General features: G+C 36.6%; 2 protein-coding genes across 7 annotated transcripts in view; both read left to right on the top strand.

Moving 5' to 3' along the window:
- The window catches only part of quo (quattro), a 43,078-nt gene extending 39,524 nt beyond the window's left edge, over positions 1–3,554 (top strand). For 2 of the 5 annotated variants that reach the window (XM_058404083.1, XM_058404086.1), the window contains 7 exons: positions 9–239; positions 710–880; positions 1,024–1,213; positions 1,929–2,045; positions 2,252–2,515; positions 2,671–2,885; positions 3,015–3,554. In XM_058404083.1, the coding sequence (XP_058260066.1) occupies positions 9–239; positions 710–880; positions 1,024–1,213; positions 1,929–2,045; positions 2,252–2,515; positions 2,671–2,885; positions 3,015–3,056 (1,230 nt within the window). In that variant the 3' untranslated portion in view covers positions 3,057–3,554. Of the gene's footprint in view, positions 1–8; positions 240–709; positions 881–1,023; positions 1,214–1,382; positions 1,831–1,928; positions 2,046–2,251; positions 2,516–2,670; positions 2,886–3,014 lie in introns of those variants that run through there. The other 3 variants (XM_058404084.1, XM_058404085.1, XM_058404087.1) reach the window with 3 other exon arrangements.
- A 3,878-nt stretch (positions 3,555–7,432) lies between these two features.
- Positions 7,433–22,517, top strand: tgm2b (transglutaminase 2b). Of its 2 annotated transcripts, XM_058402820.1 has the most exons (13): positions 7,433–7,552; positions 9,893–10,072; positions 12,278–12,496; positions 12,728–12,846; positions 13,830–13,958; positions 14,070–14,250; positions 14,469–14,604; positions 15,529–15,632; positions 16,167–16,406; positions 16,749–17,024; positions 17,150–17,310; positions 18,258–18,394; positions 21,535–22,517. In XM_058402820.1, exons 1-13 carry the CDS (start codon positions 7,549–7,551, stop codon positions 21,683–21,685), a joined length of 2,037 nt encoding a protein of 678 aa, XP_058258803.1. In that variant the 5' UTR covers positions 7,433–7,548; the 3' UTR covers positions 21,686–22,517. The 2 variants fall into 2 exon arrangements, with proteins under 2 accessions (XP_058258803.1, XP_058258804.1); XM_058402821.1 differs by lacking the exons at positions 7,433–7,552; positions 9,893–10,072 and having other exon boundaries at positions 12,268–12,496.
- The last annotated feature ends 5,465 nt before the right edge of the window (positions 22,518–27,982 follow it).

Genomic DNA, 27,982 nt, shown 5'->3' with positions numbered 1-27,982 from the left:
TTCTGCAGCAGAAACAGCAGCTGCTGGGAGACAAAATGGACCTGTCATCATACCTGCTGAAGCCAGTGCAGCGCATCAGTAAATACAGTCTGCTTCTGCAGGACATGCTACAGGAGTGCGACGCAACATCACACAAAGCTCCTGAGCGAGCTGAGCTGCAGGCTGCATTAGAGGTCATCCAGTTCCAACTTCGTCATGGCAACAACCTCCTTGCTATGGATGACATCCAGGAATGCGATGTGAGTATGGTGGAGCTGAAAGTATAGTACTTTCAGTTTAATCTTAAGGGGATCAAATGGATTAAAAGTTTGCATTGCATTACAAATAAATTTGTGCTGCTTTCTACTTTTTAAAGAATATTAAAAAGTACCTGGTACCTGGTTGATCAATTTCTAAAGTATTAGAATTAGAATAGATTAGTAATTAGAATAGATTTTTTTCATGCTATAATGTTGTAGTACAGCATGTCATTTCTGATTATTGTGGTCTGAATAAATAAGTCTTCTGAAAGTACACCCTCTCTCACCCACTTTATTTTTAGACTGTTAAGTCAACACAAGACAACACAAGACATATTAATAATACATCTGGTTTGTGCATGGTCTTGTGTTTGCTGTACTCATATATTATACTGACTACACTGACTTTTTGCTACTTGGACTTTATCACTACAAAAAAAGAATTGATTGAGTTCTGTGCTACTGTGCAGGTGAATTTGAAGGAACAAGGGCAGCTGATTCGCCAAGATGAGTTCTTGGTGTTCTTTAGGAAGAAGAAATATCATAGACATATTTTCCTTTTCCAAGATCTCATCCTTTTTAGCAAGACCAAGAAGACAGAGGTTGGGAATGACATATATATTTACAAACAGTCATTCAAGGTAATCACCCCATATACTGTACTCCCATTTGGGTTTTATCACTCAACTCTTGTCACACCCTGAAGTCAAATACAAAAATCTGTCCAATAGAAACAAATTTTCTTTATTTATCTTCTTTTTTTCTGTTTTCACTCCCTGTACAGACCTCTGACATTGGGATGACAGTTAACTGTGGTGATAGTGGGCTGTGCTTTGAAATTTGGTTTCGGAGGAGGAAGTCACAGGACACATACACACTACAGGCTAGAAGTTATGAAGTGAAGGAAGACTGGACCAAAGACCTGGAGAAGATTTTGTGGGATCAGGCTATATACAACAGGGGTCAGTGGACAGGTGGCTTTGACTAATAATTTATAATTTGACTTTGTGTTTCATTAATTAGTAGCATTTTGTTTGCATTAAGATATAATCAGTTGACCACTTAACTATTAATAAATATATACAGCTGTGAAAAAAAGAGACCACTGCAAAATAATCAGTTTCTTATGTTTTTTTCTTACAGGTGCATGTATTGGTGAGATGAACAGTTTTGTTTCATTTTTTGTGAACTGCTGACAATTTCTCCTAAATTCAAAATATAACTATTGTTATTTAGAGTGTATATTTAAAGGAAATGACAACACATCAAAATAACCCAAGATCATGCAGTATCTGCAGAGCTTTAATAAGTAAACCAATTGTGTTAATGCTTTGGCTAAATTACATTAAGAAATCAGTATTTGGTGGAATAACCCTGATTTGCATGAGTTTTGGTTCCATGCTCTCCACCAGTTTTTCACATTGCTGTTGGGGAACTTTATACCACTCTTTTTGCAAAAAAGCAAACAGCTCAACTTTGCTTGATGGTTTGTGACCATCCATCTTCCTCTTGATGACATTCCAGAGGTTTTGAATAGGGTTCAAATCTGGAAATTGGGCAGTGGTCTCTTATTTTTTTCCAGAGCTGTATATATATATATATATATATATATATATATATATATATATATATATGACAAAATGTACTGTTTAGTTACCTAGTGGCTTTTTCATTGGATACTTCACACAGAGATTCGTATGCAAGAGAGGGTCTTCATGGGAATTGGATGCAAGCCTTTTATGGACATTAAGCCCAGTGAAGCAGCCATCTGCGACCGTGCCATTAAATGTGCTCTTACAGGACGAGGTGAAGAGAAGCATGTCACTTATTTATTTACTATGTTATTAACATAATGGATGATACATTAAAAGATTACTTACAGTACACACTATGCTAACACACCCAAACAAAAAATTGATATAATAATAATAGAAATATTTAAGTAAGTTAAGTAATATAATATAGTGTAATTAATATATTTCATTTTTCTGGATTCAATTTAATATTTTTAGACTGTAAGGCACCTGTTTTCTCTGGGATGTCCAACACTGAACGAGGATTTCCTGTCCAGAGACCGAATTCTACTGGTTCAGCCAGCTATGTATCATCTTGCAGTCACTCGTCTTCTTCCTCTTCGTCTGGAAGAGGATCGGTCTCACCTGTTGGTTACCACATTGGCCGTAGTGCAAGAGTTGTTTCTGTGTCTGACCCTGGAAGATTCTCTAATCCAGGAGAGCATGACTTAGACCAAGAAAATGTCAGGCAAAATCAGCTGGGTAAGGCATTAATAAACCAATATGTGCTTGCTTGCCACCTTCGATTATGACTTATCCTAAAATACATAAAAGCATTCTAACTTGTGTCAGAACGCCTGTATACTTGACAAATTATGGTTTTTAGTCCAATGCTATTTTTATGCCTCTTGTTCCAGTTGACAGTTCAGAATCTTCAGTGGAAAGTATAAGTTGCTTCAGCAGTTCTGGCTACAGTTTCCAGTCAGTGATTGGAGGAGAACATGAAGTACACTCCCTAGAGTTATCTGACACTGGTCTGGGGAAACCATGTCCCCACAAAATGGAGGGCCACCAGCAACACAAAGACAATTTTTCTAAACCACAAAACCAAAAAAGGGACCAACCACTTAAGGTGAAAAAGAATTGAAAAAAATTATAGACAGTTTATTTATTATACATAAACAGAGTTTATTTATTATACATGGATTTTATTTATTTATTGAACATAGAAAATTATTCCGTTTATTTCTTCACATTGCAGGTTCAAGGGAATAATCACATGGGAAAATCAACTGAAGTGTGAATATAATATTATTTCAACCATGGAGCATTATAGGACCTTGTGGAACTACCAAATCACCTTGTAAACTTTGTATAAGTACATATTGGTGCTTGTTCTCTCAATATTACAGAGGGATGCTCTCAGTTACTACAGATAGCCTTCTACTGGAGAGTGGGATTGCAAAAAAAATTACGTAATATTTATTATTGTTATAAATCTTTTTTTTTTTATAAACTACCATTTTCTGCTTGCTTGTTAGCAATACAACAGTTTGTATTCTATTTGTTATCCAAATTGTTAGCTTACCCAATGTTACAGTTGTATTGTGTTTCCTGTATGTACTGTATGTACTTTTCAGTATAAGCTGACAGATGATTTCATTTTCCTGTTAAATATGAATATGCAGTATTGCAAAATGGAGCCAGAAGTACTGATAATTTTCCAGTAGATGTAACTGGTACAGGTACTGTATATGTCTGAATGCAAACCAAAATTAAAAGTTATCAAAATTAAAAGTTATTATGCTACCTGCATAAAAATGTGTGACTGCAATAGGCAAAGGAACACACTTTACTGAAACTGTAAGAAAGACTACATATTGTTTTCATTATTTACATCATTCCAACAGAAAAAGGTGTACACACACACACACATACGTTAGTGAAAATATCAAGAACATGCAAACAAACCCAAACTGACTTCCTGTTGGATTGTAACATGTTCACCAAGCCAAACAATTACATTCTAATATGTTCAGAGAGAAACAGTGAAAAGCAAAAGTTCTGCTATAGCAAGGACCTCATGTGTTAAATCACGCATTTATATATAGGTGAATTTTTTTGGCAGATATGATGCCTGTCATGCCTGTCCAACAAATTTAGAATATGTAATTACCAGAGTGGGTTTACATATTAACATTTTGTGTCAGAAACAAAAAAATACTTTTTGTACTTTTGCACCTTCCAGTATGGACTGTTTTAATAATTAACACAAGACATTGGTAAATGCTGGCTTCATAGTATTTTGCCCAATTTGATTCAAATCAAAGGGGTTGTATATAAAAGTTTAAAATACAAATGCCAAAGCATTAAAAAATTTGTCCTAATTTTTGGGCAGTACACCATAACAGCAGCATTAGCATTATACTATATCATGCAGCCATACAACGCAACTGACACTGACAACTTTTGAACTGAATTTATATTTGAACTTAGTTTATATGTCTGTTTCCTGCATCTGTCATGCACGCCCACAAATGTCCAAAAAACTACTAGTCAAAATTTCAGATATTGAACTGTATAGCCACATCCAAGAAGGATCGTAGTCAAATGTCCAAATACGGAACATGCAGACGTCCTGGACAATATAGTTATATTCTACACATCTGGCAGACGTCACACATTTGCTGAGTAGAAATGCATGTTTGGTGGGAAAGACAGGTTTCTATTTTTCATTCTTAAGCAATCAGCTAAAATAGGACAAATAGCAAATTTATAGTCTTGTCAATTTAGTAGCTAGAGCAGGGGTGTCAAAAGGGCCACAAAGGGCCGGTGTGGCTTCGGCTCGGTTGGAATGAAAACCTGCACCCACACCGGCCCTTTGTGGATACGGTTTGAGACCTATGAGCTAGAGCATTTTAGTAATATACAATATAATAGACAATATGAAGTACAGTCCTGCCATAGGACCATACCAATCAATCTTAACAAAGTATCTACAGTACCTCACTCAATACCCCATGGAAGTAAAGACGCATATAGAAATGATCTACGTTAACAATTCTGCACACTGAGTCGAAGGCATTGCCATCCTTCATAATGCAATTCCTCACACTGAGCCAATCATTTTGATGTATGACATGGCTGCAGTAGAGTGGTGATTACACTCAGCTTATGGCTTGTTGGGTCCTGTTACTGATTACTCAATGAGTGCGTATGGGAGGAATTTGATCTAGAATTTCATATGACAGGAATGACACAACTCCTCTGAGTGATTTCAGGTATGATCTATGCCTTTGAGTCAAACAATGTCAAGCTTAATAGTTGCCAAAGTTGCCATAAGTCTAAACAGTGTCTCTCTATTGAAAAAATGCATGTTTAATTATCTATTCCCTCAGTCATTTTTTCTTCTAAAGGAATAAAAATAAATAGGGCTAAAATAGGATAAAATGCAACTTCATAGTGTTGTCAATCTTGTATCTAGGGCATTTTAGTAATAGACAATATAATAGACAATATAAAGTACCAGTTCTGCCATACCTTATATCTTTAAACACTCCTAAAATTCTATAAATGTTATTATATCAATATAATACTATATTCTTGTTGATCCAGATTTGAACTGTTCAAACTGTCATGGCTATTATTTATTTAAACCCAATGCACATTTCATTCATTTTTATATCTATATTTATTTCTTTATCAATTCATTTTTTTACCTACATGTGCAGTGACAATAAAGTTGAATCTAATCTAATCTAATCTAATCTAATCTAATCTAATCTAATCTAATCTAATCTAATCTAATCTAATCTAATAAGACCATATCAATCAATCCTAATGAAGTATCTACAGTACTCTGTAAGTGTGTATAGGAGGAATTTGATCTAAAATTTCTTATAATGGGAATGGCACCCTTTGAGTGATTTCAGCTATGATCTGTGTATTTGAGTCAAGCAGTGCAAAACTAATTAGTTGCTAGACATGATGTTCCCCATGGAATAAAGGAAGCACAATAAATATCTTGAAACCAAAATATTTCAAAGAACCATCAAGTTGTTGTCTCACACCATGAAAACATTTGTTAACCACAAAAGAGGAGATATGAAATGTCAATGAGCTAGAAAAGCAAACCAGAACCTACAAGCCTGACTTGATAATTGTTGAGCATTACTAGAGAGGGTGGGGCAGATGAATGGGTCAGGGCTTGTGGGGTGGGGTGTGGGGGTAATGGGTAACTTATGGATCTGTCACATATCCTGCAAAATGCATGAGTTCCACACATAAATATATTATTATACTATCAGTAATAAGGAACTACAGTAGCAAGTCAAAGCACACTTACATCTACAAGTTGTCTTTTAACCTTATATCTTTAAACTCTCCTAAAATTCTATAAATGTTATTATATCAGTATAATACTATATTCTTGTTGATCCAGATTTGAACTGTTTGTCATGGCTATTATTTATTTAAACCCAATGCACTATATTTGTTTCTTTATCAAACCATTTTTAACACCACAGGGTCACAGGAAGCCTGGAACCCATCCAAGGGGACTTTGGATGAAACATACAAACCCAGGAAAACATACAAACTACATACACACAAGGCAGAGGAAGGAACATATTAAATGCTAATCCACTGTGCCCCACTTTTTGCAGTTTCAGTTGTAGAAAGGCAAAGTGTGCCAGCAGAGCACAAAGTTTTATGTACTTATGATAATACAAACACAGTTCTATCAGGATGGTCCTTGTTAAACACTGCACAAACTTTGCTAAACAAATCCATGAGTGGTTTCATAAACACCGTGGTGCAATTTATTTGATTGCTGCAATTTATTCTGATGCAGCATTCAGGAGTTCTGAGGAACACAGTTATTTATCTGTACTAACTAGACCAAATAACACAAACACCTATCTACTAATCTTCAATTTCCTGGAAGGATTTTCATGAGACAAATGCCCCAGTATTACGTTACACACAGGTTATGGCTTGTATGACAGGATCATGAGGATTGGAACTGTTCTGAAGGTAAGGATGGTCCTACTCGTATTATTTATGTAGCAAATATATTACAAAATAACATTAGTATTATGAGGTTCTAACCAATGGCATGGCTATTTCTTAAGTATTTTCATGACTTATTCTACGTTCTATGTATGTGGTTTAGAAAAATGTTTCATTATAAAACACTTAAGGGTTCCTTGTCTATTCAACTCTATGCTATTCTATTCTACTCTATTTTCAGAACAAAAATGTAATTAGAAAAAAAGTGTTCTCTTGATAGTTAAGGGTTCTAATGGGTTCTGTTGTCAAACTCGAGGGGGGCTCTGAGTGTTCCCAATCTTTTGAGACATAGTTCTCCTCTGAAAATTGCGAACCCCAACTACTGTTTCAGGAAAAGGTTCCCAAAGAGAACCCTGTTAGTTAGCAAAGAACCCTTAACTATACAAAGAGCACTTTTGCTTTTCTCACCACCTTGTTTTGTTAATGGAAAAGAAAGTAATAGAATTTATTTGGAATGAATTGTCCTATGAAGTATATGGCCTGCAGCTAAGAATGTCTCTAAGCTCTTTCATCACCTCTCCAACAGGCGCGCGCACACACACACACACACACACACACACACACAGTCACTAAATTTAGTGTGTGTGTGTGTGTGTGTGTGTGTGTTAGGGGGGCAGACTGTTTAAAGGTGCCGCCCAGCATATCGCGCATAAAACAGCGCACAATGTAGCTCTAGGAGACATGCGCAGCTTCCAGCCGCACATTTACACCGCAGACACGCAAACATGGGTGAGTTTCCAAACTTTTGCAAAGATTTCTAAGAATTTTTACAGACTATGCCACAATATGCAACTAATTAGACTCTGCTCGTTTGCAATTAGTTTACATTAGTGTTACGCTTCAATCAATTTTCATTCGTGATTTCTCAAAATAAACAAAGTTTTATGAACTGTATTTTAAACATACTTCAAGTCGCCGGAGTGCCGGAGTCCAGCACAGTTTAATAACTGTCCTTCTTTAAGACACACCAATTAATCTGGTAATTATCTTTGGCAAATTCGCGTTCAGGTCCTGCACAACTAAATCAGGACTCTCATGTCTTGGTCTCTGCTACAAAGGAATTTCATGCACTGATTGTTCCCATGAGAACATGGTGCTTTTAATAGGAACATCTAAATAATGCTTTGAGCAGAGAGCACCATGCCTTATTCGAATAGTTGGATGTAATAAGGTGTCTGCCAATATATATATATATATATATATATATATATATATATATATATATATATATATATATATATATATATATATATACATATAAAGCTGACCTGTCTGTGACTTGGGTTTCTGTTGACTTTAGTAATAAACAAATAATACTATATGAACATATAATATAAAAACATTGTCTTCTATTTAGATTCGTGCAACATTGGTAGCAAGTGATTTCAAGCCATGTTAAAGTCAGAGAGAGTTTGCACAGTATTGTTAATGGGGTGAGCATTAATAGTAATCTAATGAAAGCACCAATGCTGGATATTATGGACATTATGGTTTAAATATAAAATATGTACCACTATTAAACATAGCTGGCTTCGTGTGTTTTTTAATACAAGTAAGTTGTCAGTGAAAAAATGATTGCTGCAGAAAACCAGATGAAGACCATAAAAAGCAATTTGGGAAGGTTGACCAGTAACCTTTCACCTTAAGTAAGACTTGGTATGTCACACAGCACACAATAAAAGTCAAGAGGATTTTTGTCAGTTAGCAGTGGGAGTAAAGTGTATGACCACACAGAGATCCATTCTGTATTGATACTCAGCAAACAGCAAAACCCAGTTAAACCCAAATGGAAAACTACAGCAATGCTGTTCTTAAAAGTGTTTCCAAAAAGAAAATCAAGGTTCTTAAAGATGATTCTGTTCTTTTTCTAGAGCTCTCTTGTTTATTTCTCTAGGAGTTAAACAAATCATTATCCCAATATTCCAATGAGTATCACAATCAACACTGAATTGCTTGACATCTGAGTGTGTGTATGTGTGTGTGTGTGTGTTTGTATGCGCGCCTGTAGGAAAGTGTTGCTTTTGGCTAGATGACACAATAATATACCTGTTTTACTTCTCATTTGCTCACATTGACACATACTGTTTTGCAGGATAGCATTTCTGTGTCTGCCTATTCCTCTAAACTAGGATTATGAGCAACAACTGATACACACACACACCCCACACACACACCTAGATCACACACCTGTTTCCAAAAACACAAACAAATTTCTATAAGAACCAATTTCTATATGGATCATTTAACAATATAACAGACAGCATCAAACAACACCATGTTTTTCTACTTTCATCCAGGCCTGATTGGTTTAAAGACATCCAGATGTGAATCCTAATAAGGCAATTTTGTTACTTTATAGCCTAAAGGTGGAAGACAATGTGTACACAAGATATTTAATGGGCTTAACTATCCTTGGAATGTCTGTGTTTGTACTACTTCCTTAAGAACACACATAATGAGCTTGATTGATAGGCTGCTGCAGATGCTTTCTAAATTTCGATTATACTTCAGATAAATATTATAAATTCATTTTCAATTAAAGAGCAAATATATTTAATTAAAGGACAAATTAAGACATTCATCCCATTTTGCCTGAATTTATGTGAACATATTTTCCCCTCTAGAGTCATTGGAACAACATACTGGGAATCAGGAAACAGGAAAGGGAAAGTCTTCTGTGACTCAATTGTCTTTTCACTCCTCTATTCTCTCAAGAGAAGGAAAGGCACTGTACAATACAGTACACCACCCAGTACTCCCTCTATCATTTCTTTCTGCACTAAAACGCTATTGTCATTCCACATGCTGTTAACCCATGTGAGATGGGACAATACCACGGGTCAAGAAACTGAAGTGTTACAAATGAACTGCACACTATCAGAACAACAATATGACAACCTGCTGTTTATATATGTCGAGTATAATGTGTGTTCTGCATATACTGTGGCTTAAGTGCACATTCTCAAGGGTTTTAGTAAGTGGTTTAGTAAGTTCACATTTCTGGCCCCCAGACTTGTTTTTTCACCTCACTTGTCATAAATTTTTCCTTGTTCATCTCCAACTCCTCAGCTCTTGACATCGGCACTTGGGACCTTGCATGTGAGTTCAATAACACAAGCCATCGCACAGAACTGAATGGTACTGATCAACTGATAGTGAGGAGAGGACAGCCATTCAGCATCAACCTCAACCTTCGTTCCGGCTCTTACGAGCCTGGAGTCCATCAGCTCCACATCGTAGCAGAGACAGGTAATATTTCCTAAATGCTGCTAGACCAGTGAGTGGGACTTTGTCATGTGGGTGGTTTGTTAACTTATCACTACTGCAGGGAGATGTAATGTTTGCTTCAAGCATAGTTATGACAGGTTACTTTGTTTAAATCAAATACAGAACAGAGACTAAATAAGGCTAGTGTATAAAACTAATGTTCAAACATTACCTTTGGCCCAAGCTCCACTTCAGATAAATGATTTGAATGTTGTCCGTGAGACTGTATGTAAGACAGACCTAAAAACATAGGGGAAGGGAGGAAGATGCAAAAAGAAAAAAAAGAACTAAACTAAAAAAATGGAAACAGAGAAATAACAAGAGTATATGGTTTCACATGCAAGAAGTATTTATTAAATTCAAGAGGAAAGAAAAACGCATTTCTATGTCTGATATAAACTATAATAAATAATAGATTAATGACTTTATGAAGAGATTTTTTTAAAAGACAGTTTATCCATGAAGAGAGCTTGCAAAGTTTAATTCTAACCAAGCAAAACCCCACCTTGACCCCACTTTACTCATTTACTTCAAACATCTTCAAAAGTGAAATCAGATGTGCCTCCTGCAGTGTTAGAATAAAAACCTGCAGCCACTTCGGCTCTTTGTAGATATGACGATAGCCCTGACGTAACCTATTTTACATCATTTTACTATGTGTTGAATATAGTAACCAGAGTTTACTAAATCCAGTTCTGTCATCTCTGTTTGAAGACAGCGCATTCAGCTAACCAATGAAGTACCAGTATCTCCAGTAGCAGGAAACTCAATGAACTTTCTGAATTCCAGCCTTACAGAACAACTGTTTAGCCGTGGTATAATAATTATTAAAGAAACCTTCGGGTCAGTAATGTAAAGAAGAATTTCAGAAATTTAAAATGTGGTTTCTGTGTAGTTGAATGACCAGTAGTACTTGTTATGAATTATTATAACAAGTGCATGGAGGGCAAATTAAGTGGAGGGTAAAAGTGGTGGAAGAGTTTAGAAGACTTTCTCCTCCTCTAGTGTATTTTGTACAGTAATAATAAAACACAAATTACTTCGGTAAAAAATTAAATTGTTTATTTATAGATATGATTAGAAGAATACAGAGGAATTCATATTAATCATAATGAGTGCCATATAACTAAGAGGTGATAACAACAAGGCTGAAACTTCCAGTGTCCTCTGCTGAGCAATAGAAATGCTCAACGGTTGCAACACAGGAAGCAACAAGAAAGCATCTGCTTACTGATAACCACATTATCAGACAAGAGTTGTATGTGCAGTGAAGGCATATTTAGATCCAGTTGCACAATGAAGTAAGTAGGACTGACTATTTGCCTAAATTTAGCCTTGTTACTCACAGCTGATTAGGTGTTTGATTTTTCACATCTTTTGTGTAATGATATCCACGACAAATGAATCCCTAGCTCTCTAACTTATCCTGAAATTAGTGGAATTTCTGTATTTGGCTGATTTATGTATAAAAGGTGTGTCAAACCTTCTTCGCAAAGGGCCGGTGTGGGTGCAGGTCTTCATTCCAATCAAGTTGGAGCCACACCTGATTCCACATGTTTAATCAACTTATGTTGGCTTTCAGTAGACTCAGGTGTGGCTTCTGCTTGGTTGGATTGAATACATGCACCCACACCGGCCCTTTGCTGATAAGGTTTGACACCCCTGACGTATAACTATTTAGACCTCATTTCGCATTAACCTCACAAGCTATAACAGCATCATAATGTTGCATGAAAAAAATATCCCATATGCATATACAAAAGATGAAGAGGTCCTCTTCTGTTAAAACAGTTAAAAGGAACAATTTCCTGGAACGTTTCCCAGTTAGAGAAATTCCAGTGTGTGTGTTCATTAGATTTTTTCTAAAGCCTGGCGCACACATCCTGAGTTCCCAGATACTCCCAGTGTCTTGTTCATATGCATTTATGATGTACACACTCCTGCTTATGGAATTTGTTAGTAGAATTATGGGGAGATTTTGGATTCTTTTCAAACCTACCCTTACTTAGTGAAAGATACTTTCAAAATGAGGACTGTTGTGTGACCAATAGTGATTAGAAATGCTTTCGATGGCTTAAAAATTTGGCATTTCTGAAAATGCTGCTTTATTTTTTGTTAGTTTTGAGTTCATGATAGTGTTGTTCTTCATATCAAGGTTTATACATTTCTTTATATAAATGTCTAAAGGGCCGGATCCTGTGGAACAGTATGGTACCAAGGCTGTTTTTGGTCTGAGCGATAATATTGATGATACACAATGGAGCGCTGCAGTAACCAGCCCCCCTGGGGAGATTGTCTCCTTGTCCATCTGTTCTGCCCCTGATGCAGCAATCGGCCGCTACACCGTGACTCTGGATGGCAGGATTCAATTTGAACTGGTACTACTATTCAACCCCTGGTGCCCACGTGAGTGAAAATTTAGCACAGACACAAACATAAGCCTTGTATTTGTTAGCCTTCCATACAAACATGAAACAAAAACTTTTAGTTACTTTCTATACTCCAACAACAGACCACATGCAAACCCCTAAGCACACATAGTAACATATTAACATTGACATTCAGTGTCTATTAACACTAGCTGATGTTTCCACCAGGCTCATGAAGGATGGTGTGTTTGGGTTATTTATTGAATAGGAGATATGGTGTACATGAACAGTGAGGAAGATCTGGAAGAATATGTTTTGGCTCAGGACGGGATCATCTACAGGGGCGATGCCAAATATCCCATCCCTTCAGCTTGGTACTTTGGCCAGGTGCTGAAACACTCTCTCTATCTCTGTCTCACTCTCTCTCGCTCTCTCTCTCGCACGCACACACACACACACACAAACACACACACACATATGCACAAACACAGTTTATGCAAGCTAGTTATCTCCTTCTACATATACTCCAGATGTTGGATGTAAGCCAAAAATAACTAAATGAGATGGCATACAGCCTAAAACGTGAGATGATGTAGAGACCGAAAAAATGCAGAGAAAGAACATATTGGTACAGGAAATTTTTAGGGAAGCCAACATTGATAAGAGAAATAATTAGAAGTTATGCAGTACTGTATTAGCACACCCTGGTCCGAACTTTTATCCTGAGCCCATATTTCACATATTCTCCCCACATATGCTTAAGTTTCCTCCCACCGCACATGCCTCGGAGTGTGTGTGTGTCTGTGTGTGCATGTTGGAGACCTTGACCAGAATAAAGCATTTTATTGCTTTAAAATGAATGAATTGCTGAAAAGGCATAGTAAATAAACTGATAAACTGTTAGAATGTATGGCCAGTGTAATAAAAAAAAAGCACACATATGTATCATGGGTTTTGGACTTTGTTATTCTTATATAATATATAAAGCCCCTGCTCCTTTATTGATGATAATGAACGGCACCGTCTAATATATAATTAGTATATAATATATCCAAAATCTCTGATAGGTGCTGACCTGCCTATTAGCAAAACAAAGCCAGTGCTTTAATGAGAAAACTGCCTGTAAATGGAGCATGTTTGCAACTTAATACAAGGCCTGAGATAGGACCAGTGCTTGCATGACACAATTAATGTTAATGTGGAAAAAAAAAACAAATGTTTGCATGATTGAATCCTCATGGGATTTCTAAAACTGTACAAACAGAACAGATGATAAATATTGGCACAGTTGTCACATTGCTATTGCTGTAACAAACCATACTAAGTAGGGTAATAATATTGCATAGTTTATACTATTCTTTGTTTCTTAGTTTGAAGAAGGCATTCTGGATGTGTGTCTAAGAATTCTGGATGTGAACCCGAAATGCCAGAGGAACCCTGGGAAAGATTGTTCTGGCCGCAGAAACCCTATTTATGTCACTCGAGTGCTTAGTGCTATGGTAAGAATTACAGTTCTACAACTTTGCTCATTATACTGTGCAATTATCTAAATAACTTTTGAAGTCATTCTGCAATGCCTATATGCCTCACACACAAATACATCCTTTCAGGTGAACAGTAATGACAGAGATAATGGGGTACTGGAAGGCTGCTGGAAGCAAAGTTTTGAAGGTGGAATCAGTCCCATGGCATGGAGAGGGAGTGTGGAGATTCTTAAAACTTGGAGTTCCACTTCTTGCCTGCCAGTCCGCTTTGGCCAGTGCTGGGTTTTTGCTGCTGTTGCCTGCACTGGTAAGAAAATGACTTTTTCCCCCATATTTTTTGCAGTTAGATAAGCCTGTGAAATAGACTGACTTAATTCAATTTGGCATTAAAATGTGCATTTCAGCACAGCTGTTATAGGGGAATAATTAAAAAGGGGTCATTAATAGCACAATAAAAGCAGTGGTAATAGATTTCATTTGTCTGCATGAATAAAGAAGCCATGTGTCTTGGCCATTTGTCCCCAGTGTCTCGAGCGCTAGGAATCCCCTGCAGAGTGGTGACTAACTACTTCTCAGCCCATGACACCAACAGCAACCTGGTGATTGAGCGCTATGTGGATGAAAATGGCAAACTGCTGAACACCAGCAGAGACATGATCTGGTAATAACAGATCACTTCTTCATCTGTAATATTCAACCCCACAGCATTTATATCAACATCATAATACCTGCATACTGTATATGCGTCATTAACCTAATGTTTCTGAGGGTCGTTTTATGCTGTATTATTGTTGCTGATCTTGTTTTCATCAGTGCTGATGTCCCCATAGCCACAATATAAATAATAGTGTTATGCACAATATCTTGAAGTTTAGACGTGATTTGCTTTGAAACTGGAGTCAGTGTAGTTGTAGGGCTACGGAGTGTAACGTGCTGAGTGCTTGGTTTAAGTAAGCAGCTCCATTTTTAATTTTCAAAATTTTCTCAGTTTTCTTCCCTGTTGTCAAAGATGAATGATTTGAGTGGGCTTTAGGACTATTCATAGGCTAAATATGTAGCTGCAAATGTGTATGCTTGTGATTGTGTATGAAATAGTTCTTTTCATATGAATAAGACTGGCCTGTTATAATATATGAATAAACATCTTCCTTGTGTGAATTACTCACACACTTTAAATTTAGGCACAAGCCTACCTATTGAGAAAGCCTTGACTTGTGGTCAGCAGTGACTAAGCAGTTATTCATAGAAAAGGGAGGTATATTTAATGAACAGTTTATCCTATTTGTGTTGGGTTGTTAAATGTTTTTGAAAAACATTCGACTGTCATTTGCATTTGTTTAACACCAATTTGCTCATGACAGAAGTCAATTACACCTGACACGACTATCAGTACACAAGACTCTCATAAAGTCTATAATTTACTGTAAATATACAACAGTCTAGTTCACTCAATAATCTGTATAGAATGAAAGATGTTTTTTTATGCATTAGGTAATACCCTAGGATTATAAGTCTCTGGTAAATGACTAAATGTGAATGTAATGTGGGTGTTTTTGATGAATACAAGTGAGTTTTTTTCTTGTAGGAATTACCACTGCTGGGTGGAGAGCTGGATGGCTCGTCCAGATCTGAAAGAAGGCTTTGATGGCTGGCAGGCTAGTGACCCCACACCCCAGGAGAAGAGCGAGGGTATAGACACTATTTTCATTTGTACTCACACATCATGTCTAGTGCCTACAGAACAAGCCTGTTGAGGCAGTCTTATGATCTGGTGTTGCTTCAGCTGGTTTAGCAGCATTAAATGCTCAAAAAATTAAGTCAGCTGACTACCTGAATATACTGAATGAACAGGTTTTTCATATTTAGCCACATTTTTTCTTCCCTGATGGAATGGCATATTCCATTATGACAAAGCCAAGAGGGACCATGAGTCATCATTTTGACATGGATTGGCCACCACAAAGTCCAGACCTTAACCCAACTGAGAATCTTTGGGATGTGCTGAAGAAGATTTTACGCAGTGGTCCACCATCAATATAAGATTAGCCAGAAATTAATGCAAATCTGGGTGGAAATAAATGTTGTGACATTGCATAAGCTATGTCATAATTCAAAGCAAAAGGTTTTTGTTAAATAGTGTGTTTATGTATAAAGATTATATATTAGTACATTGTATTCCATTGTAAAAATGGAGTAAAAACCCTTCCTTTCTCGCTACTTTAGGGGTATTCTGCTGTGGGCCAGTCCCACTGAATGCCATAAAGGAGGGAGAAATCCAGTGTAAGTATGATGCTCCGTTTGTGTTCACGGAGGTAAATGCAGATGTTGAGACCTTCCTGAAATACCAAGACGGCAGCACAAGAAAGATCATAAGTTCTACTGTGGTTGGCCAGAACATCAGCACTAAGAGTGTTGGAAGTGACAAACGAGAGGACATTACTCACCTTTACAAGTACCCAGAAGGTAATGTATGTTCACCCCTATCCCCTGGTGCTTAACATTCACGCTTCTAAATTGTGCAGTCAGCTAGCCTAATGAAGAACTGAAATTTCTCGGACGTTGTTTTAACTTATTAACTTATTAGAGTGTAAAAGATACAAGCTGATTTTGTACCACATGCAAAATATTGCATTTCCTACACTGTTAGAAAAAGAGCTTTTCTGAAGGGGTTTTAGGATATGTACTGCTTTTTAGGTTCCTGAGCTGTTACTTTCCCACAGAGGGACAAACAAAGAGTTACTATTTCTATTAAGAGGGTAATGACACCCCTGACATTTGACCTGCTATAATATTTTCCTGACACAGGCACAGCTGAAGAACGAGAGGCATTTAAAAAAGCCAACCATCAAAACAAACTCATGAAACAGCCTGACAACACTGGCCTACATGTCACCATCAAGGTCAGCACGGAAATGAGGAAGGGCTGTGACTTTGATGTCTATGCCTTGGTTACCAACCAGACATCTGTGGTAAAGAAGTGTCGCCTGGTGTTTGCCTCCCGTGCAATGTCCTATGATGGAGCTATAGGACAGGAATGTGGCTTTAAAGACCTGCTCAATGTTGAGTTACAACCCGGAGGAGGTGTGTATGTCTGTGTATGTTTGTTCTTTTGGATAAATGATACGTGTGTCTGTATGTGGTGAGGTGGTGGTTTTTCACTATATTTAACTGATATGTGTGAACATGTTTGTATGTGTGTTTTCTAGAGCGGAAGGTCCCACTGAGGCTGAACTACAACAAATACTGCAATGCCATTACCCAGGACAACTTGATCCGCCTGGGTGCTCTGCTGATTGACTACAGCACCAAAGAAGGCATTCTGGCTATGCGCACTATTGTCCTTGAAAACCCAGAGATTAAGATAAAGGTACTGGCATGCTGCCTTGACACCTTCACATAAAAGAAAAGGAAGAGGCTGGTTACAGCTGCTTATAGCTGCTATGACAAACATAATAGAACAACATTAAATCTAAACATAAACTGTTCAAAACTACAATGTTTGTCATGCAGTAATAAATAATATATTGTAATCGCTGGCAAAAATTATTTGGTATAAGAGAGATAAAACACTACGTTAACATGTCAAAAATTTGAATACAAACCTCAGGAAGTGCAAGATTATACAGTATGTAACAAAAACTTATAGAAAAAAATAAATTTAACAAGCGCCAAATTAGGACTAAAACAACACTTGGTGTGCTATTACAAAAAAATAGGTCCTTTATTATTCTCCTTACAACAACACAGACATTTTATGATACTTATAACCATTTATAGTAACATTTAAAATTGTGGAACATTTGTGAGACGTTGTTCCCAGCACTTATGTTATAGGGGTGTACACAGTTGTTCTATCACCAAGATATCCTTTTATCTTGAAGTATTTTTTTTAAAGAGAGAAACCAGAAAGGTTTTTGTCCTCTGGTGAAAAACTTACAGACTGTTACATGATGTTGATGCCAGAGATTCGTTCCCATAAATGTTACATAAACATCTCCAAAAAACCTAAACAAATTAACCAATTTTCCTTTGTTTAATAACAACACAATATTTAATGTTTGTTACTGGAGGTAGATTATGTGAAGTGGTCCATATCCATGTGAAAGAGCTGTTACTATAGCAGCACAAATGTATTAGAAATTGCACATTGTTTTAAACCTTGTGGTTCGAATGACAGTTATCAGGTTTAAGAATTCAACCCCACTGTTGTATAAAACTATAGTAAAGAAACTAAACTAAAGTAAAGTAAAAAAAAAGAAAAAAGAAAAAAAAAGACTTACACTGGCAACTTATGTGTATGAAATTGTGCCTTAGATCCTGGGAGAACCCAAAGAGAACCGTCAGCTGGCTGCAGAGCTCACGGTGCAGAACACACTGCCAGAGACTTTAAATGCATGCTGCTTCAGTATTGAGGGAGCCAACCTCACTGGAGGCAAGACCATCACTGAGAGGTATGTTACATTAAGCAGACATTGTCTGCTTTAATGGCTTTGTGTATGTGCATGGATCATTTCACACATGAGCTACAGTGTGAGGTATTAAAACAAACAACACAATAATCCAATGGTTTATAAACCTTGTGTATTTTTTTCCATAAACATACTAGAAATAATTGCTCAGATAACGTTGCGTGTAAAAACATGCAAAATCACTTAAAACACTCAGAATAAAACTGGATATAATAATTATCCACAGTCTTACCACACAACACTTGGTTTTAATAAATCAGGGCTGTCTGCCGATCCAAAAACAGACGAAGCCGACAGGACAGATTTATCCCTTAGACCATACTCATGTAAGGAGTTTTGCCAATATGAAACTCTTGCCTAGCAGAATTCATTCTGTAATCGCTAAAATATTTGATTTACTGCTAATCTACTAATCTAGTTCAGTGATGAATGATGTGGGATAATAAAAAGAGGCAAGACAAATCTTTGCACTGAAATCTAGTGCAGCTGAAGCTTGATAAGAAAAATTAATTATGAGCATAATATGATCCAAAATGAATATAGAAATACTATAAGGCTCAGGGTACTGTAAAGTACAGAAATATACAGTGAGGGAAAAAAAGTATTTGATCCCCTGCTGATTTTGTACGTTTGCCCACTGACAAAGAAATGATCAGTCTGTAATTTTAATGGTAGGTTTATCTTATCAGTGAGAGACAACAAAAAAATCCAGAAAAACACATTTCAAAAAAGTTATACATTGATTTGCATTTTATTGAAATAAGTATTTGACCCCTTTGAAAAACATGACTTAGTACTTGGTGGCAAACCCTTGTTGGCAATCACAGACGTCAGACATTTCTTGTAGTTGGCCACCAGGTTTGCACACATCTCACATCTCAAGGAATTTGGGCTCACTCCTCTTTGCAGATCCTCTCCAAGTCATTAAGGTTTTGTGGCGGACCCTTCAGCTCCCTCCACAGATTTTCTATGGGATTAAGGTCTGGAGACTGGCTAGGCCACTACAGGACCTTAATATGCTTCTTTTTGAACCATTCCTTTGTTGCCTTGGCCGTGTGTTTTGGGTCATTGTCAGGCTGGAATATCCATCCACGACCCATTTTCAATGCCCTGGCTGAGGGAAGGAGGTTCTCACTCAAGATTTGACGGTACATGGCTCCATACATCGTCCCTTTGATGTGGTGCGGTTGTCCTGTCCCCTTAGCAGAAAAACACCCCCAAAGCATTTGACGGTGGGGATGGTGTTCTTGGAGTCATAGGCAGCACTCCTCCTCCTCCAAACACGGCGAGTTGAGTTGATGCCAAAGAGCTGGATTTTGGTCTCATTTGACCAAAACACTTTCACCCAATTCTCCTCTGAATCATTCAGATGTTCACTGGCAAACTTCAGATGAGCCTGTACATGTGCTTTCTTTAGCAGGGGGACCTTGCGGGCGCTCCTGGATTTCAGTCTTTCACGGCGTAGTGTGTTACCAATTGTTTTCTTGGTGACTATGGTCCCAGCTGCCTTAAGATCATTGACAGAATCCTCCAGTGTCATTCTGGGCTGATTCCTCACTGTTCTCATGATCATTGAAACTCCATGAGGTGAGATCTTGCATGGAGCCCCAGACCGAGGAAGATTGACAGTCCTTTTGTGTTTCTTACATTTGGGAATAATTGCATCAACTGTTGTCACCTTCTCACCAAGCTGCTTGGCGATGGTCTTGTAGCTCATTCCAGCCTTGTGTAGGTCTACAATCTCGTCCCTGACATCCATGGACAGCTCTTTGGTCTTGGCCATGATGGAGAGTTTGGAATCTGATTGATTGCTTCCTTCTGTGGACAGTGTCTTTCATACAGGTAACGAGCTGAGATTAAGAGCACTCCCCGAGAGTGCTCCTACTGTAATCTCAGCTCCTTACCTGTATAAAAGACACCTGGGAGCCAGAAATCTTTCTGATTGATAAGGGATCAAATACTTATTTCACTCATTAAAATGCAAATCAATGTAGAACTTTTCTGAAATGTGTTTTTCTGGATTTTTTTGTTGTTATTCTGTCTCCCACTGTTCAAATACACCTACCATTAAAATTACAGACTGATCATTTCAGTGGGCAAACGTACAAAATCAGCAGGGCATCAAATAATTTTTTCCCTCACTGTAAATGTTTACTGAGTGGATCAAGAAAATATGTTACAATATGAAGAATTAACAATTATATATATATATATATATATATATATATATATATATATATATATATATATATATATATATATATATATATATATATAATTGTTAATTCTTTTATATATATATATATATATATATATATATAAATATATATAAATATATATAATTTATTGATAGGCAGCATGGTGGCTTAGTGCGTAGCACTGTTGCCTCACAGCAAGAAGGTCCTGGTTTTGAATCCCAGGTTCGAACAGACAGGGGCCTTTCTGTGTGGAGTTTGCATGGTGTCCCCGTGTCTGTGTGGGTTTACTCTTGGTCCTCCAGTTTCCTCACACAGTCCAAAAACATGTACATTAGGTTGATTGGTAATTCTAAATTGCCCATATGAGTGAGTTTGTATGTGGTTGTCTGTCTATATGTGGCCCTGTGATGGACTGGTGACCTGTCCAGGGTATACCCCTGCCTTTTGCCCAATGTGTGCTGGGATAGGCTCCAGCAGATCCTGGTGACCCTAATTAGGAATAAAATGGGTATAGAAAATGGATGGATAATTTATTGACATTATAATAATGTAAAGCATGTTGGCTGTATGATGCTTTCCTGGTACATCAAACACTTGATGGCAGATGTTTATCTCTGGGCAGGAAATTAACACTAGATTATTGTTTCTATTTTGTAAACAGTGCCTTACTTCTCACATATACTAAACTCCATGGCTAATATCTAACAATTTTCAGAATACATAGGTTAAATTTTTTCTATCCAAATATCTACTAGTTTTCACTTCCTTTAGCCTGAGAAAAGAAAAGCTGCTAAATAGGATATTATACTGCTTCCTCAATGTCTAGTAACTAAAAAAATGAAATAATATTTAAATCGATGCTGTAATGCTTTGTAATAGGGTATGACCATGATATCTAATTCATTTTTTATATATCCTTTTCAGTCTTTCGACCAGTATTGAACCTGGACAAGAAGCTAAACTCAAAATCTACTTCACCCCAACCCATTATGGCTTGCGCAAACTGCTGGTGGATTTTAACAGCGACAAACTTGGTCCTGTAAAAGGGTTCAGGAATGTTATCATCGGCAAATAAAGGCTCTTGATCACTCTAATGCTTGTTTCGGTGAAAGCCAAATGAAAATGGCACACATTGTAGATCAAGAATGTTACAAACCTAATGTGTCATTTCTGGGCTTTTTGTTTGGGAAAAAAAAAGTTTGCACCAAAAGGATTGTTGTTAGCTGCATCCAGCCAAGATCCATTTCCATTTTAACCAGCATTTAAATCCCGAACCAGTTTTGTTTTGAATTAAATGAGACAGACAGAAGAAATAATAGATGTTTTGGAAATTTGTTGCTCCAATTTACTTGTTATAAATTGCCCTTGTCCCTTACACAAATCTCCCTCACTGCAACAGATAGTGAATATGTAACCAAGGCTTTTTGTTTCTTATATGTTCTTAAGCAAATAAGTGCTCTATCTATATAGTTTGCAGTATAAAGCAAGTTGAATAGTGAAGACTTATTCTCCTTTTTCCCAGATGTCTTTGTGTGTCTTACTTACTCATTCTGACATCAGTGTAACTATATGGCCTATATATCTTTTATAGGAGGTTTTCATAAGTCTACACTGCAATGGTCCTATAAACATGTTGCTATCATATAACTAAGTGCCTTATTCTACAGCTTTAAGTCTGGTATTTTGCTTTTGAAACTTTCTTTATTACTGATTGTGAAAGTGGGCAGGTTTATATAAGGAGGCCCGGTGCTATAATGTCACAATCAAACAGTTTATACAAAAGATATTCTATATTTTTCAATAAAGATGCTTTGACCTTAGTTAGAGCGCAGCTTTTATAGTATCATTTAATGCATGTATTTTAATGTGAAGCGGTTACTCCATTAAAGACTTATATCACTGAGAAATGTGCTGTTGATCACACTTTATTGAATCTCAAACACAAACACTAAATGTTTTTTAAACTTTATTTTCCAAACATTCCACCATTAAGACACCAGAATACATCTGCCTATTTATAACTCATCAGCTGTTTTCCAGAATAAACTGAACAAATTGTGGCAAAAGTAAATATTTGCGGTCAGGGATTCATTAATTGAACTTATTTTGGTGTATTAATAAGTTATTCAAGTATTACTGAAATGTAAGTACTCTTATTTAATTACATTTCCAAGGGGAAAAAAGTTACTTTTTACTCTTTACATTTTAAGTACACATTCAAAGTACTCTTAATGAATTCATGAAACTCTTAAAAGGTTTTTTCTTCTCTCATCTCATCAGCAACTGCATGCTTTACATCAACTGAATGGGATCAGTTTAGTTCCTAATAATTTCAATGAAGCATCCAATTCAAGTTCATCAGTGTAAAAAAAGAATCACCAACCTCAAGAATCACCAAGTCAAGTCAAGTCAAGTCAAGTCAAGAAGCTTTATTGTCATTTAAACCACATATAGCTGACGCAGTACATTGTGAAATGAGACAAAGTTTCTCCGGGACCCTGGTGCTACATAACATACAACGTTTAGCTACAAAACAAAACAACAACAACACAGAGCTAGGGACAGAAAGTTTGTCCTAGCTACATGAAGTGCAACATGTGCAACCAAGTGCGAACAGAGCAATACAGAAGACAGAACAGAAAATTCAAAAAAATACAAAAAACAACACAAGACAGTACAGGATGCATTAGCACCGAAAAAAAAGTGCAAACTCGAGAAACTGTAAAACCAGTGGTATCTTATGACATATATGTTTGTAGACACATATATAGCAGCAGTAGGTGACAGTATGAAGTGTGCAAAAGTAGCAGTAGCAGCAGCTGAATTAGTGCAAACACAAAATGTAAACATTTACATACAGTGACAAGTTACAGATGTAACTTGCCACTGTCCATGACTTTCTTGTGCTTCACAATATAGTTAGTGCTGTATCCATCTGCATTTAGAGTTGGATAAGCCACTGGACTGTTGTGTAGCACTTGAGTGTTCTTGGCCCACTGTCAAATGTGTCAGAATGCTGGAGTGATGAAAACTTGTACAAAATGTGGCATCTTCTTTGCCTCCCAGAAGTCCATTTAATTTGAAAAAGCATGTTGAGACAAATGTCCTAACATAAACCGGCCATATTATCCAAGATAACCCTTTTTCTTTGCTAATGTGAGGTTTGACTAATATTTATTCCAGTAGCTAGCATAATTGGCAAGGCTGAAAGTCGAAATTCTTGCTAATGGCAAATAGTGCAAGCTTGCAGAGATTGAATGATTATGCTGTTGTTTTAAAACGAAATCATGGCTTAATTAGCTTAATTAACTTAATTTCATCAGTTACATTTTTTTCTGGCTACATACTTCCACTTACAATCAATTGAAATATTCTCTATACTTTAGCTTAAGTATACTTTCTCAATACTTGGTCCATCCACCCTTGCCTGTTGTAGTCACTTATTACCATATGGGAGCAATGATTGTAAATGTAACTTAATAATAATACAACTCAAAAACAAACCAATTCAATTTCAATTCAATTTTATTTGTATAGCGCTTTTAACAAAGACCATTGTCTCCAAACATTTTCAAACCAAACCAAACCAAACCAAACCATTCTCAAACCATTATCTCTGGAACATTTTTGTTGTCCCTGAAAGAGCTAATACCAACTAAAAGTCTTATAAACTTTTTGTGAAGAAATTTCATGCAAATTTGTCTAGTTGTAGATTTTGTGTACAAGGGCAAGCCAACAGTGCAAGAGGGACTTGTTTTACGATCTAACTGAAAGGGAAATTAAAAAGTTGGCTTTTTTATTTTTATTTTTCATTTTATGTTTTAATAATTGGGCCTTTAATCGGATGGACCAAAACAGTTAGGTATACACGTCTTAGGTATTGGCAAAGATTGGTGCATTGGACATTTTAATATAATTTCGGTGAACAAGCTGACAAATAGTGAAATGCATTTTTTTAAACACTTTTTCTTAAGATGATACCTGCTTTGATTTGTCATCCTCAGTGTTAAGATCACTGTATTTTTCCTTTAGCCAGTATAACTGTGTTCAGTTATATATATTTATACAATCTATGCAACATCAACAACTCTTAGATTTGGAAAGGAAAAAAGAAAGAAAAAAGCAACATTCTAGCAAAATTTTAAGTACATAAAAAAATATTAAGTAAAAAGAAAGGATAATCCGTTATTTGTTTAAAAGATTATTCTCCTCCTTTTGCACTCAGCCATCCTAAAGCCACTGCTGTGAGGCACGTATAGGCCAAAGAGATTTTTTTAAAAGCTGCATGATGTTAAATTTGGAAGAGCTATTTAAACCTTAGTGATGCAAAACCAAGAGTGCAAGTCTAGTCAAGTCTTCATTCTTTTAGCTCCTATTAGCTTGAACCCTTTTGAACCCTTTTGTTTGTCTTATCATGAGGTGAGGAAACTGTAAGATGATTGGAATTTCAACTGCTGCTTCTGAAAGCCAAGGGATCCAAAGGTTAACTTCAAACTAAAACAATAGCCAAAGTATAGTTAAACTAGATCTGACTATATATAAGGGCACTGGTACAACGCAGAGGCTGTACATTTCTGGAACATACAGCTCTGGAAAAAAATAAGAGACCACTGCAAAATAATCAGTTTCTTATGTTTTTTTCTTACAGGTGCATGTATTGGTGAGATGAATAGTTTTGTTTCATTTTTGTGAACTGCTGACAATATTTCTCCTAAATTCAAAATATAACTATTGTTATTTAGAGTGTATATTTAAAGGAAATGGCAACGCATCAAAATAACCCAAGATCATGCAGTATCTGCAGAGCTTTAATAACTCAAATAAAACAAAATGCAAATAATCTGTAAACAAATGTTAATGCTGTTAATTGTGTTAATGCTTTGGCTAAATAACATTAAGAGATCAGTATTTGGTGGAATAACCCTGATTTGCATGCGTTTTGGCTCCATGCTCTCCACCAGTTTTTCACATTGGGTTGCTGTTGGGGAACTTTATACCACTCTTTTTGCAAAAAAGCAAACAGCTCAGCTTTACAGCTTTACTTGATGCTTTGTGACCACCCATCTTGCTGCTGATGACATTCCAGAGGTTTTCAATAGGGTACAAATCTGGAGATTGGGCAGTGGTCTCTTAATTTTTTCCAGAGCTGTATATAGTATAGCATGCTGTATTTACCTCATGAATAGTATGCACTCTCAGTTGCAGAATTATTGGCACCCTTGTTATAGATCTTTAATGATTAATACTTCCCTATTTTTTGCCAACATAGCAATTTTCCTAGAATGGCTGATGATAGGAGAATTCAGATCAAGAAATCTGACACTTCAAATCCTCCAGGGGTCTTTAGACTCCTCTTCAACTCAGGATTTTACCAGGGTTTAAGTAAGGGGACAGGGGGACAGGAATGGCTATGTTTGATTCCGATCGTTTGATTCCGAATATATTTCCATATATTTTTGTGTGCATTTGGACTTCTGCTTTTGGTCCTGCTAGAGATCCAGCTGCAATCCAGTTGCAGCTTCTTGGCCTGGCAGGAAAAGAAGTCATGAAGTCACTAACAAGTAACAAGTTTCCAAGGGCCTTTTGAAGAAAAACAGGTTCATAACACAGACCACCTGCAACTTTTCAGTGGGGATTAGGTTCTATCTTTAGACCCAGCCCTCTGTTTACCTACAGTGGATATGGCATGTAACTATTTTTGTAGCAATTACATGATGTATGAAGATGAACACACTTTCATGTTTAATTTTTTTAATGTCTAATTTAATGTTTTATTTCCTAATCATCCCAAATTTGATGAATTCCTAAGGGAAGTTGGACTCTATCACTCCATATTTAAATGCTGTAAGTCATAAGTGACTGCATAAGAGTTCTTACACATTGAGGTAAACTTATAATATGGGTGAAATTTCCGTGCATGATTTCCTCTTGTCTGCAGAAGTTCCCCTGTGTTTTCTGTGTTCCTCTAACTTCCTAAAACATGTCAATAGATGAACTGATTACTCTAAACTAGGTATGTGTATGTGTAAGAGACAAAACATCCCTACTGCTGTCTTAGTTAGAGACTAGATACAAGCTTATAGTGTAGATGGTAGATGATTAATCATTTCTCTGGCTTTTAAAAAATATATCCGATCCTGGTTTACACAAAAACAACCTTTTTGTAATGCTTTTACATTCAGCCTAACATCTAATTTTATACCAAAGATTGCTGAACAAGTAGGGTACTGAAACACTGGCATATTTGAAAAACTACAGCCAGTGGTGTTGCAATCATATTAAAACTAGTCCGTTAGTTTCATGACTAAATCCAGTGTCCGAGTCACGACTAGATATTCTCTCAGGGCAGTACATGACCGTGCAATCATTTCTCAAGACCTTATCATATTTCTGTGAATTGGGCTTGAGTATACTAGTAACAGCTTTTCAACTCCTTAAACATGGAGAACAGGGAGCTAATGCTCAGGGTTTGATAATAAAGAACAAACCTTCCTATCCTTTAGATATAAACAAAACAGGAAAAGGTCACGTGTGACCTCTACAGGAGGTTTAAGGGAAGTACATGTGTTCAAGGACTTTACATCCTCCTCCAGTATATGATATAAGCACTAGGACAGAGACACAAGGACACACTGAAATGAACCTCACAGTATTGAATAACATGAACATGGTAGAGCTATTCATCTATCCTGGAAAAAAAATCCTCCTTTAAAATACAATACTGCTCAAAATTTTGGGCTCACTTGCATATTTCAGCTTGATTTCAGCTACGGCGGAAGACTCCATTAGTGTGGGAGATGCTCCAGGAAGCATGGGGTGAAATCTCATCGGATTATCTTGAAAAATTGACAGCTAGAATGCCCATGCTGCAAAAGGTGTTTTTTTTTATGAAGGCAAAGTTTGTAAGAAACATTTATCAATTCCATCAAAATCATTATTTCTTACTCTGACATGTCAGCATGTCTTGTTCCTTTGCTATATTTTCAGACTAATTTCGTGTACGTTTCCTTGGAAAACAATACAGTTGTACAATTTGAGTGATCCCAAACTTTTGAGTGGTAGTGTATGTTTAAAAGTAAATAAGGTAATATAGTGTTATACTATATACATAAATATATACATACTGATTATAGTTATTTAAACTTTTAATCAGCAGGTCTGAGGTTGTGTTTAAATCCCAAAGCTTTAGCAAGAGCCTTAATTCTCAATTGTTCCTATCTCAGGTTGCTTTGAAAAACCTTTTTTTCTAATTAATGGAGCATATAACTGCTTGAAACACAGTATGGAGTGCTACATAGCAGTACAACGCTAACTGAATCCCACAATTTAAATTTCCTTCATGAAAGCCTAAAAACATTTTTCAAGCTAAACT

This window comes from Hemibagrus wyckioides, linkage group LG11 (genome assembly GCF_019097595.1).
Source record: "Hemibagrus wyckioides isolate EC202008001 linkage group LG11, SWU_Hwy_1.0, whole genome shotgun sequence".
Classification (NCBI taxonomy): Eukaryota; Metazoa; Chordata; class Actinopteri; order Siluriformes; family Bagridae; genus Hemibagrus; species Hemibagrus wyckioides.
This window is presented reverse-complemented; position numbering and strand designations above follow the sequence as displayed.

What these genes read in the sequence shown, in the direction of transcription:
- tgm2b (XM_058402820.1), top strand. An exon ending in CAGCTTGGTACTTTGGCCAG is followed by an intron (nt 12,847 to 13,829) that starts GTGCTGAAACAC and finishes TTTGTTTCTTAG; the next exon opens with TTTGAAGAAGGCATTCTGGA. An exon ending in ACCCCAGGAGAAGAGCGAGG is followed by an intron (nt 15,633 to 16,166) that starts GTATAGACACTA and finishes TCGCTACTTTAG; the next exon opens with GGGTATTCTGCTGTGGGCCA.